Source organism: Toxoplasma gondii, chromosome VIIb (assembly GCF_000006565.2).
Source record: "Toxoplasma gondii ME49 chromosome VIIb, whole genome shotgun sequence".
Taxonomy (NCBI): domain Eukaryota; phylum Apicomplexa; class Conoidasida; order Eucoccidiorida; family Sarcocystidae; genus Toxoplasma; species Toxoplasma gondii.
The window spans coordinates 324415-337561 of record NC_031475.1 but is presented as its reverse complement, the minus strand read 5'-3'; the positions used below and the strand labels follow the sequence as shown (position 1 = coordinate 337561).

The 13147-nt window shown below is 54.7% G+C and overlaps 2 protein-coding genes across 2 annotated transcripts; both read right to left on the bottom strand.

The window, feature by feature from the left end:
• Nucleotides 1–204: 204 nt before the first annotated feature.
• On the bottom strand, nt 205–6325 carry TGME49_263760 (hypothetical protein; the record flags this gene model as incomplete). The annotated part of the gene is made up of 3 exons (XM_018781343.1): nt 205–3474; nt 4106–4939; nt 5237–6325. 3 exons carry the CDS (start codon nt 6323–6325, stop codon nt 205–207), a joined length of 5193 nt encoding a protein of 1730 aa, XP_018637178.1.
• Nucleotides 6326–9572: 3247 nt separating this feature from the next.
• Nucleotides 9573–13147, bottom strand: TGME49_263785 (phosphatidate cytidylyltransferase; the record flags this gene model as incomplete). The annotated part of the gene is made up of 2 exons (XM_002365437.2): nt 9573–10889; nt 11306–13147. 2 exons carry the CDS (start codon nt 13145–13147, stop codon nt 9573–9575), a joined length of 3159 nt encoding a protein of 1052 aa, XP_002365478.2.

Genomic DNA, 13147 nt, shown 5'->3' with positions numbered 1-13147 from the left:
TATATATATATATATATATATATATATATATATGGTACAACGTAGCAAAGGACCGGGAAAATTGGTGTTTTGAATAAAGTACAAGAGGCCTTCGCTTTGTTTCCGTGAAGCCCCAACTGTTGGAGAGAACATATGAACTCCCGGCACCTGTGCAGAACCGAGTAAATGCAGAGACAACTGCAACGAACGAGACGTCCTTCAAGCTCATAATGCACCAGCCACATGCATGCGTTTGGGCGCTGGTTCCGGCAGTTGTCTTTGCGTGCGTTCTTCCTCGACTTGCAAATTTCTTTCGCCCAACTCTCGCAGAACTTCTTCGACGAGGAGAAGTTCCCCGTTTCGCAACGATCCGAGGAACGACTTTGTCAGACAGAACTTCTGAATCGCGAAAAGCAACCGTTCCGCTTGTCGCGTGACTTCTGGGGAATGCGACCCGTTCTGCAACTCCGTCGTCCGAGCCTCGCCGCTCTGCCCGTGCCTCTGAATGCGTTTCGCTTCCCCGTCTTTTCGTTCGCGAGAAGCCGATAAGCTCGACAACTCCCCTGAGGGGTCTCTGTGTCTCAGGAGGCGGCGAAGCATGTCCAGAGCGCACAGCAGCAAATCAACCGACAGTGAGGAAAGCAGCTGGCGTGTACAGACAGCTGGGAGAAGGTAGAAGAAGAGGGAAGAATCTGGCGACGCAGGCACATGCCCGGAATCGGCGAGGAAGTGGAGAAGGTGAAGAACGTCATCGAAATGAGCATGGAGAAACGCAGAGGAAGTCGACGTTGGGTTGCGAGCCGCCTCTGGACTTCCGTCGGCGCTTTCGAACTTCTGTCTTGGCGGTTTTTTGCCGCGTCGTCGTCCGGGGGCCTTCCTAGCCTCGGCGGCCTTTTCGTCATCACGCGACGAAGAATCAATTCCGAAGATCTCCCGAAATTTCGGATAGGAAAGAATTCGTCTCTCCACAAGACTCGCGAGAAGCGGACGCGATAGCCCAGCGACATCGAGAACAGCCACGAGCTCAAGCAAAGCTTCAGGATCATTCAGCAGATTTCGTTCTTCTTGTTTCGCTCGTTCCGTCCGTACCTTTTCTTCTTCTCCTGCTCTCGCACTTGGGCGTTCTACTCGACCATCGAGCATGCTGCCTCCAAATTCATCTTCAAACGCATGAAGTCCGTCTTCTTCCCCAAGTACACCACCCAAGCCAGGTGGAGGAGTTTCTCCGAGTTCGCCATCGTCCTGTTCCTGAACAAACAGATCCTCTCTCCCCTCGACAGTCGCGTCCATCCACGTTCTTCCCTCGTCATCTTCGTCTTCCTTTTCTTCCTCTTCTTCTGCCTTTGAGAGAGCGGCTTCGGCCGCCTCTGCGACGGCTGCGAGGAGACAGCGGAACTGTTGCTGGAGAGCAACTTGGATTTCCTGTTTCGTCTTTCCTTTCATGTCTTTCAGGCTTCCCCCCTGAATGCGGTCTTCGCCCTGTCTTCCACTCTTCATTTGAGTCAGTTGAGCACCTACAGTCGCGACAGCGCCGAGGTCCTTCAGAGTGAACGATGCACTTTGCCCTTCTCCCGCGCGAGCGCCTGCTGGCCCTCCCGAAGGTCTACGAAGCGAAGCAGCGTCCTCAGACAGGCGCGAGGTCGCTCTGCTTGCATGCGTTGCATGCATTGCATGCATTGCATGCACGCGCTCTGTCAAGTTTCCCAGAAGGTGCGACACAAGCGAGACCGGGTGGCGCAGCGAAGCGCTCGCCACAACGAGTTGAGACGCTTGCAGCAACTCCGAGGGCGACAGAGAGGCCAGCGACGACAGCAGAGGAGAGACGACCAGGCGAAGCGATCCACGGACGCTGCGTTGCAGAGGTACGGAGGAGGCGTCGAACGCTAAAACAGGCGAAGAGCTGGGACTGGAAGAAGACGCAGCAGAAGAAAAAGAAAGCCGGGTCGAGGGGAGCGAGGGAGCAAAAGGAGAAGACGTGGAATCCCCTGAGGTCTGTCGGTGTTTCGCTGCAGGCGAAGAAGAAAAGGCGCTCGCTGTCTCCTCGCTTTCTTCTCGAGCTAGCTTCTCGAGTTGGAGAAAAATGCGCGCGTCCTCGACAGCGTCAAATTCGTCCAGCGACCCAGCAGTCGCGCGCCGCTGGGGTGAGAAGACACCGGACGGAGCGTCAGGCGAAGAGGTGAGAGTGGAAGAGACGCCGAATTCTGGCACCGTCTCGAGAGTATTCGAGTCCGCAGACAGAAGCGAAGGGAGAAGATGCGACGCCACGGTCTCGCGAGCGACGGAGAGGGAAGGATGTTGAGTGACTAGCGAAGAGAGGAGAAAAAGGTAAAGGCGTCGATCGTGTCGCTGCTGCAAACTAAGTTTCCCCGGAGTTTCGCGAGCCTCTTCTTCTCGCTTCAACTCGACCAGAGACGGATCGTCTGTGTTGAGACAAGACGGAGGGAAGAGCGAAGAGACGTGACGAGAAAGGTGAAGAAGAAGCAGAGAAGAGACCGCAGGGACTGCCAGCAACTGACGAGTGAGGAGAGGCAGACACACGCGAAGAAGCTCAGACAAAGACGAAAACCGGGGGGTGAAGAAACGCGAGACAGAAGAAGACTTCGACTCAACATTAACATCAAGGCGGACCCTAGGAACCGCTGCCGAGGAAGAAGAAAGAGAAGACGAGGAAGAAGACAAAGACGCAGAGGAAGAAGAGTTTGAAGAAGACGACGAAGAAGAGGGAGACGAAGGAGGAGAGGTCAAAAGTGGAGTCGATGAGAGGAACGGCATGAGAGACTGAAGAAGGTGAGGAAGCTGAGGAGCGACACAGTCGGTAAAGAAAGATGAACGCATCTGCGCAGAAACGGAGGGAGAAGGCGAGAGAGAAGACGCTTGGAGAGTCAAGTGAACGTGGACAGCGTGATCGAGGAGAAACACAGAATGGAAAGCATACGAAAGACTCTTAGGATCAAGGACGTCGTTCATCATCGACCCAAGCCGCAGATCAGTCACAGACTGACGCGCAGAGGAAGACGAAGGAAGAGAAGAAGGAGACGAAGAAGGGAAGAGGAAGTTAGACGGAGAGGAAGACACCGGCGAGACGAATTCTCCCTCATCAGAGGAGGCATCTTTGGGCTTGTCGGCTGAAGTAGTAGATTGTGCTGAGGTAGGAAAAGAGTTCTCTTGGAGAGACGAAGAAAGCTCCGCAGCTTCGTCACGCGCGCCTCCAGTGCCTTCCTTTCTTTCGGCAGCTCTGCACTTGTGATCGAATGCCTGTCTACTTCGGGGGGGTGTTTCCTGAAGGAGTTGCAGAAGCCGCGCAAGCGTGAGACGCAACAGAGAAGAAGGAGAGCACGGAGACGGAAGGTCGCGAGTGTAGGTTGACGCGGCGTCTCCAGAAGGCTGGGGAAGCGTTTCACCTCGAAGCGAAGACGAGGGAGGGAAGAAGAAGAACGGATGGTGACTCATGCGACTGAGGGAATGGCAGAGAGAAATCGTTTGCTTCAGGGACATCTGCAGGCACACACAGAAGCACCTTCTCTCAGTCAGGCTGTTGTCTGCTTGGTCTTGTGGTTGCGAAGATTCGAGTGATAGACATATGTTCCTCTTGACGTTCTGTCGCTGTCCGCAACCGCCAGAGAGTCCGCTCAGTGCTGTCGACCCACTGACGCACCAGTTGTGAAAAAAGCAAGTCACAGGCAGGTCAGCCGTTCGCGGTCTTCCCCTCGCTGAGGTGTCTCGATACGTCGGCTCTCTTCTTCTTCGTCCTCAGTTCTCTTCTTTTCGCATCTCTGTCCTCCACCTGTCCTTGTCTGTCTCTGGAGCGAACGGGTGAGGCTTCCTTCCAGACAAGTCGCTTGGCGTTTTTCCTTTTCCGCGACGCGCTTTCTGCCAAGTCTTTCTCTCTCTTGTGTTCACCGCCGTTCTATGCATGCCCTTCTCCCGCTTCTTGTGGCGTCGGTTTTCCGGCTTTTCGTCTGCACTTTCGCCTTCTGTTTGCTCGCTGTTTCCGACAGGCCTTGCCTCTGATCTCACTGGAAGGGGGGGGGGGGGGGAAACTTCTTTGCATGGCTCGTCCGTTTTCGCTGGAGCTCCGTTTCCGTTCTTGGCTTCGCACCCTCGCCGCGCCGTTTCGCATTCTTACCTGGGGAAGCGACGAATGGAGGAGAGGCAGAAGCGCGTCTTCCCACAAAATCCCCCAATTCACAAGGTCGACGCTCCGAGATGATCGCGATGAACAAGCAGAAGGGGAAGCACAAGAGGAAGGAGAAGGAAGAGAAGAAGAAAAAGGAGAAAGGTCGCCTTTCCTTGCGAGGTGAGCGTAGCGCGCGATGGCACTGGCAAGGAGAAGAGCTGCGTCCAGAGATCGGGAGCTTCTCACCTTTCGCTCCGCAGGCGTCGCGTCCGAGGCACAGAAGGACTCTGGGGAAGACAGGCTGGCAACAACAGAAGCAGGCGAAGAAGAACAAGAAGAAAGGGAAGAAGCAGTAGAAGCAGAGGGAGAAGACGCAGCAGAAGGAAAGGGAGAAGAAGGACAAGTCCAGGCCAAAGAGTCAGAAGACGACGAAGAAGAAGAAGAGAAAACGGAACAGTTTCGGCTGAGCACGACAAGGAGCGCCTTCATCAAAACGCTTTCGTAGCCGGGAGGCAGCGATTCAGGAAGACTGTTTCGCCGTCCCTCATGCACACTGTCGCCGTCCTCTCTCTGAAACTCGATTCGCGCTTTCGGAGCTTCTTCCGCCGCCTCACGATCAGCCGACATGCGCCGCAAAGTTAAATTGAGAATGGAAATCGCCAGTGGCGGAGGCAGAAACGCTTTCGCCTCGGTGGAGGCCGGGCAAACGAAACGCGAAGCGCGAGGAGGAGAAGAGAGAGGCGAGGAAGAGAGAGGCGAGGAAGAGAGTGAAAGAAAGAGAGATGCTCGGTGAGAGAGCTCTGCAAAAAGGAAGTCTACAAAGGCCGGCTGAGCCGGTGAAGCCTGGCAAGAGACACACAGCAAGGGCACACAAAAAGACTCGCAAGTTTTCTGCCAGAACGCCGACGCACTGGTGGCGTTTGAGAGCTCTATTATTCAGTCGCCGGTTTCTGATCTCACGTCTGGTCATAGACCAAGACAGACAGAGAGAGAGAGCGAAACGCATGTCCTTGAACAGGCTAACACCCGACATCGGTGGGGAAGGAGACAGAACGGAGAAAGAGGAAACGCGGCGCAAAGAGCGAGGACCGCAGGAGGCTGTGCAATCGACGAAGAGGCTTGGCAAGGGTCCCTGTTTACCTTGGAGACGGCGAGAAGAAGCGAAGCGATGTGTGAACTCGAGAGAAGGTCATCGCACATCTCCACGCGTCTCCGCATGCATTTCCAGAACGCGAGGGAGGGCAGGACGCCTTTCGCTCTCAGCAACGCGAGACGCGACGGGGGAAACGCCGAGACCGAAGACGTCGACGGCAAGGGTGGAGAAGTCAGGCACAAGCCGCTCAGCGCTACAGGGGACCTGACATCCAAGGCGTCTCCACTTTCCACAGCGCCTGAACTGTCGCGGTGCCTTGTCCTCGCCTCTTCCTGCTCTCCTTGTTCCGTGAACCTCCACCCTTTCTCTTCGTCTCCCTCGGCGTCTGCTTCCGCTGCTCTCTGCAGAAAGCATGTTTCTGCTTCTGCCGCCTCGCCAGTAGTCTCTGAGATCCTTCGCTCCAGACATGTCAACTGCTCGTCCTCGGTGGCGAGCGCAGCAGCCCGCGCCAGATTCGGGAGCGACGCAGGCGAGACCTGCCACAGTGTTTCGACGCGGAACGGACGAGGCAGTGAGGAGGAGAGACGCTCGACAGGCTCCGGAGGAAGAGGGAAGAGCGCCGGACGACCTCCGGCCGAAGAAGAGGAAGAACAGAACGACGGAACGGAGAAGCAAGGAACAGACTCGCGACGCAACGCATGCAAACGAGAGGAAGTGAGAGAACATGAGACGCGGGGCGAGAGAGGAGAAGGCGGAGAAGAAGAACAAGCGTTGTCGCACAAAGCAGGCACTACCTCAGAGCAGAGTTTCCCCTCTGCTGCGCTCGAGACTGTTTCCTTGTCTGCTGCTGACTTGCCGGTCTTTCTCTCTCTGGCCAACTCTCTATGTTTTGTCTCCGTGCGACTCAGTTGCTTCGGCGGTGAAGAAGCAGCAGAAGGGGAGGGAGACAGAAGAACGGAGGTCGAGCGGCAGGGTCGGTGGCGAGAAGAGTGTATTTTCAGACATGCCGGTGTCTCAGCAGACGGCGCGAAACTCGCTGTCTTCGAGGAAGACGAAAGAGGACCAGGAAAGAGTAAGAAGAGCGACGCTCTCTTCTGCCGGGAATTGTGGGCCGTTCGCTGCTGCCATCCCTTCATCTTGTCTCTTCGTGGTGTCTCCTCTTGTCTCGGTCTCTGTTCCTTTGCCTGTGCATGCAGAGCAAGGAAGCGAACAAGGTCCGGGAAGCAAGTGAAAAACCAGAGAGGAGAAGCCAAACGGACCGAGAAGAGATGCCAAGGAAAAAGAAGGAACAAGGAAAGAACGCGACTCGCTTTCGGCAGCTGGAGTTTCGAGTACACAGTAACTGGAAACCTGGAAACGTATGCAGCAGGAGCGCCCTGGCTTCGTTCTTCTCGTTTTCTCCGGGCGCCTTCGACAAGAAGGAAGACGGTTCTTCGAGAAGAAAAAAACTTTCCTTTCGGTAAAGACTCTGCTTTTGCTTCCCTTTCATCGAAGAGAAGACTGAAGTCGCTGGCGTTCCGGTTCTCTCACGCTGAATTTTTCTCTGAATGAGTCTCTGCATGCAGCGCAACCAGCGCCTTCGCTCTCCCGCCTCACTGGCGGCGTCGTTCCTGCTTCTCTCTTGTCTGTGCGAAAAAGCGAGGAAAATGCAGTTTTTTTGCTTCCAACATTCGCACAGAGGAAGAGAACTGAACCTAAAGCTAGGCCAGTTTTAAGACGTTCTGGAAACCAGATGGTCCTCGAAGCTTTTTTCCACCCGAGGTCGACTCCGGTGAAATTTGAATCGAATTTCCGGACGGCAGTTCTGTTGCTCATAGGCAATCCTCCGTTTCCCGTCAATTATTAAGTTTCCATTGTCGTCGAAAAGGTCCATGCGTCCTCTAAGTCTGCCTGTTTTTTAAAAAAAAGATGGACATGCTCCGCTTGTCTTCCGATGTGAAATTCCTTCGACCAAGAACAGAAAAATAGGCCGGTTTCTTTGTCGAGGGGGTACGAGTGAAGCTCGTTTTCTTTTGCGTTTGCAAAGCGTAGGAAATGCAAATTACACACGTTCCTTCGAAAGGTGATAGATCTACAGAATGACGAATTAAAAGGCGTTTATTTCGAGCCTTCGACACTCACGATTTGCCTAGACCCGAGTGAGATCCATCTATAACGACCAGTAGGTTTCAACGGCCTTGTCGCAGAACGAAACGGTCTCCATTTTTCAAACGCGAAATTTCTCTTTGGAGGCCAATCTTCGCTTTTTGACGACAGGTTTCTCTCGGAAACCTAGACATGCCTCCACGTTTCCCCTCGTCAATCACCGTACGGGAGCACAAAAAGACTTCAGGATAGACTTTTCCTTTGTTTATTGAACTTTTCTCTCCTGACACGGTGTACGATACCGCCCCACTGCACTGCGCAAGATATCGAGAAGTGTTGGATTTCGATTTGCTACAACATTAGAGTTATTCCATCTCGGTTCCGTTCTAGGCACAATATGTGAATTACGGTCTCTGCGTCTTATTCTTCCGTCCTCAGGCGTTGACAGCCGGTCTCCTGTGTCTCGCACAAGTCCTCAAACTACGAGTTAAGGAGTGACCTAACGGCGAGACAGAGCCGGCAAAAAAGCTGGAAGTCCATCCGGGTCATCAAGGGATCCTTCTTCTGTGCTTGCTCGCATGGTTTGGTTTGCCGAGTAGGCAGCGAAACAGGTCCTGGCTTCTGTTAGCAATGTCTTGGAAGCGACATTGTCCAAGTGTTTCGTAATAACGGATTCGCCACAAATTCGTTTAAAAAAAGTAACTGGAGTCACAGGCACGCGCATCCTTTCCTCCTTCGTATTGCAGAGACAAGGTTTTCCCAGTCAAACCGAATGCAGATGGCTTCCTCTCAATTCCTAAGCACAGGCCAGGCTGAGGAGAACCCAATTCGTGTATTTCGTACAGACTGACACGAGGCAGGAGCCTAATGAAGTGAGAACCAGGATCTCTGTACGCTTTTCCTGGCATCTGGTAATGAAAAATGAAAAAGTGGAGTTACTTTCGGTTCCGACAAGAGAGGCGCGGACTGGCCGGGAACACTTGGAGCTGAAATGCGGAGTAAAATGGTTTTTGTTCCGAGTCCGGCGATCGAGTTCAGCCAGTCTGCTTCGGCAGGGAAGTGTACTAGTTCAAAGTGAGGAACGTTTCTGAATATGCGCATAAAAGTGAAGTGAGACTGTCGGTGGTGAAGAGCCGTTGAGGAAAGCTCCTCACGCCGCGGTAACAAAATGAATCTGAATCTGAAGAAGACCAACGAGACCGGCAGCAACGGAAAAGGTGGAGGATTCACTGCGGATGAGATCGCGCTTGCACTAGGTACCACTTGCCGCAGACGCTTCTTGCTCGCGAGAAGAATCGGCGAACGACTGAAAACAGAGAATCTTCGACCTGTGCCGAGCGTTGTGGTTCCGATTAAAAACCTAGCACAGTCGCAAAACCCCCCTTTTCTTTCCAGAGTTGTCACTCTGAAATTACACCTTCCCTGTGGCGCAGAGGTACGCTGGGTTCTCTACTCCCCTGCAGAGAGCGTCCTGAGCACCCGCTTCGCCTTCGCGTTCGACTGGGGCCTGGAGTGAGCGCAACGGAAATGAGGGAAAGCACAGTTTCTCGACCAAGCGAAACTGGGAGCCTCGCGACATGGAACATTCGAGTCGCGGTGTCCCCCCAAGTGGAGACTGGAACTCCTTCTTGAACTCTTTTTTTCAGTTAGAAAAACACACGGAAAGGCTGACAGCACCTGCTCCGTTCTCGCCTTCTCTCCACGTTCCCTGCCGCTCTCGCTTCGCCGCGCAACTTCCAGTCCAGTCGCAGGCGCCAGCGTGCAGCAGACCAGTCGAAACAAATGGATAGCAACATCACAGAGGGCAATCGTAAAAAAAAAGTTGCCGCAGCGAAAAAAAACGACACAGACGACTTACATACCAGTCGCGCCTGCCTTCTTATCTCCACTGAGGCTGTGGCAGCCTCCTCCTCACTCAGATGAAAACGGACCGTTGCTTTTCGTGGGGTACGTACTTCCCTCTCAGCAAAGGAGAGCTTTCGTTTTAGGACCGCCTTTCTCACAATCGCGTCGCTTCACCCTCCCGCATGTTGCCTGCTGTCTCCAGTCGACTTGGCAAACCATCTGGTTCTCTCCCCTCTGTCTACATCCCGCGTCCCTCCCTTCCCCACTGCAAACCTTTGGTTCCATCTCTCTTTCTCTTTCTCTCTTTCTCTCTCTTTCTCTCTCTTTCTCTCTTCCTCTCGAACTGTGCAGTTCCTTGTCTCTCGACCCCCCATTCCTCTCGCAGTTTCGCTTGCTGCCTCACGTTCGCTTTCTTTCTCTCGCTCTGCGGCACCCTCCCTCCCCCTCCTGCCTTCAGGCCCGCATCTGCGGGACTTCGTCGGCCTCCTGGAGGCTGTCGAGCACTGCGTTTCTCTTCAGAATGCATGCGCAGAACCTTTGAGTGAAGAGACTGATCACGTACGCAAGCGGCGCCGCGAGCAGGTAGGAGTCTGTCCGGTCGAGCCATCCTCCATGGCCGGGCAACAGAGTGCCACTGTCCTTCACACCGGCGTCGCGCTTCACTAAACTCGCCGTCAAGTCCCCCAACACCCCAACGAGCGAAAGAAGAACTCCCGAGAGGACGCCCGATCCTCTGAGCAAGGGGGAAAAGCCGATGCGCGAGACGCAGGCACGCAGAAAGGACGAGGAGACGAAAGACGCGAACGACGGAGGAGACGACGCAGGCGAAGACAGGCCTGTGCGAGCTTCTTGAAAGGGGATGGAATGGCAAGGCCAGACAGCGTCTCGCGCCGCGTCGGATGCCGAGGTCGAGCCGGCCCGGCAGCGCCGAGCAAGCGCAGTCAGCGCATGCAGTGGCGAACCGATGAGGCGCGCTACATGCCTTGGCCAGCTTCGCGTTGAAGCCTGTTGGGAGGCCGACGGCGGGGAGAAAGGTGCGAAAGAGAGGTAGCTGTCTCCGAAAGGTCCGGCGTCTTGGGGGGGCTGCGTCGCGTTTCGGTGTGAGGCGCAAGGCTCTTTTTCGACGAGGTCGAAGCCTTTCTTCGCATGCATCTCCAAAGCGGAGACAAGTGCCTGCGCGGCGAGGCGACGCGTTTCACGATCTTTTTCGTCTCTCCAAACGCGCTCGAGAGGCAGCGACCTCTCAATCAAACAAGCAGAAACGAGGCCGGCGAGGCCTGCAGCCGCGGCGCCGCCAAGGAGACCCTGCACGGTCTTCCTGGGGGAGACAGACGCGGCAGGGGGAAGCGACGAGAAGAGCGGAGGAACGAAGAGAGAAGAGATCGGCGAAGATCCCAGGAGCGATCCCACCAAGTACGCGAAGGTGTCTGAAGAAATCAAAGCGAGGAAGGACGCCACGAGCAGAGAAGAAGGCGCATACGGCCGAGGAAGAAACGCGCGGACGCCGGCAGCGGCAGACGCACCCGACGCAGGAGACGACGAGGAAGAGGAGAAGAACGCGGGGAGCGAAGAGAGAAGACGACGGCCGAGAGGCGAGGAGAAAGCATCGTCAGGCAAGATGCGGAGAAAACGCAGTTTTACCCAGAAGGAAGGAAGGACGACACACCAAATCAGGGAGAAGATGGACGCTGAAATGTCTGCGATGGTCTTCGTCGAGGGTGAAGAGAGAAGCAGCGAAGCTAGCAGAAAGACGACAGACACCGGTAGAGCCTGGAAAAAGAAGAAAGAGAACAAAGCAAGGAGCACGGTTCCACAGAGAGAGAGAGAAAGAGAGAGAGAGAGAAACTGCAAAAAATATAACCGTGACGGGGAGACGCAGGTGCTGCAGGGGAACCGACCGGCAACGTCTGACCCCAAATCACATTTGACTTTGAGAAAAAACTCACAGGCGGCAAGAAGGATAGGACAAACAGAGAGAGAGCGCGCAAGACTGCTTGGAAACGTGGAGGAGACAGGGCGAACGGAAAAACAGACAAGGAGGAGAGGAAGAGAGACAGGCGAAGAAAACGAGAGAGAAAAAGATAGAGAGAGATCAAGAAATACAGCAAGGGAGACAGGTCGAAAGCGAAAGAACGCGAGCAACAGATAGAGAGACACCCGTCGGCAGCGTAAGGCACAGATCTTACCAAGAGATGAAGCTGGGTGTTGGGCGGGAAGGCGGCAGCAGCAAAGACTGCGGCGGAGGTGAGGGCCGATACTTTGAGAGAAGGATTGAAGATGCCGCGGCGCATGCAGAGGTCTGAGAATTCTTTTATCGACAGGAGAGACTGGAGAAGCACACCCAAGAGAAACACGGGCGGAGGCGCCAGAAGCAGCAGAGGAAGTCCGACAAGCAACAGCAACATTCCAGTGCTCACTCGCAAATGCAAGGAAGAAAAGCGAGAGGAAAGAGGAGAAGAAGAAGACGACGACGGCGGAGAGGAAGAAGAAGAAGACGGGGCGGCAGGAGAAGGAGCGAGCGACATCGAGGCAGACGCACGCGAGCATGAGGGGAGAGGAGCAAGAGAAAGAACTCGAGATATCGAATTCCAAAGGCGTGGAGAGGCACTGAGGTGCATGCGAGAAGCGATCTGCGCTTTCGCTTTTCGCAGACATGCAAGAAAGGACGCGCCTCGCCCTGTCGAAACCGAACGTTTTCTTTCTTCCCTCTCTTGCTGTCCCCAGTGACATGCCTCCACCGAAGCTGAATCACCAAACGCTTCCGAACGAGACGAAGCAGGAGACGAAGACCGCGAACCAAGAGAAGAACCAGAAGGAGAAGGAGAAGAAGGAGAAGGAGGAGAAGGAGAAGAAGAAGGAGGAGAAGGCGAAGAAGGAGAGGAAGGAGAAGAAGGCGAAGGCTGCATGCGTGTCTTTCCTGATTTTTTCTTCGGCATTCGTCCTCTCTGAGAGCCAGCACCCGCTGCGTTCCTGCCTGCATGCACAGAAGAGTATAGTTCTGACGAGAGAGGAGAAAGAAGGGGAGGACATGCCGAGGCAGGGTGCTGCCGATTGCTCTTCGGCGCGCTTGTTCCTGATACAGGCGAGTGCAGAGAAGAGAGTGAAAGCTGCGACGAAGGACAGAGACGGACCGGAGGTCCCGGTGAGACGGCGACAAAAGACGGGGGGAGCCGCGGAAGTGAGGCGGCCGAGAGCCGAGAAGAAGAGGCCGAACGATCTGCCGAACGAGAAGAGAGAGGAGAAGAAAACAAAGACAGAGGGGAGGAGAACGAGGAAGAAGGAGAGGAGGGAGAAGCCGTAGAAGAGGAAGAGAGAGAACACAAAGAGGGAGAGGGAGAAGAAGAACGACAAGGACGTGGAGACCGAGACAGCAGGGTCTGCTGAGAGACGAGAGGATCTGCAGACGACGAATCCATCCTGGCGGCAGACAGGTCCCTTAGAGGAAGAAACGCAAGAGAAGAAGAAGCGAGAGAAGACGACGACGAGAAGGAAATTCTGTGATGAGGGAAGGACGAAGACGATGGAGACACCGCGCGAACGCCGTCGCTGAGAAGGACGCCATTGCAAGTCGAGTGAATCAGAAGGAATGACGCGGAAACGAACAGCCAAGGAAGCGATGAAAATGCATACGACGAATGGACGCGCATCCACCTGGAAGAGGGAGTCGAGGAAGAAGAGCAGGCGCGAGCAGCAGACGAGGCAGAGAGAGAAGCAGTTGGAGAAGACTTCCCGGAAAAAGGATGCAGAGGCCGGAGTCGAGGAAGACGAGAAGACCCATGGGGGGAAGGAATCGCTTGAAAGAGACAGTTTGGAGACAAAGCCTCGGAGACCGTTGAAGAGAGGGAAGAGAGCACTCGACCTCTCGCGGAGGCTTCCACTGTTTTTGTAAAAGTGGAGTCAACTTGCAAGGGTCGTTTTCTGTGTGTCACAATTTCAAACTTGGTTTTCTGAAATGAGGGACTTCCTACCGCGGTCGATCTCTTGACCTCGGCAGTTGTCGGCTTCTCTGAAGTCTGCGTTTCCTCCAT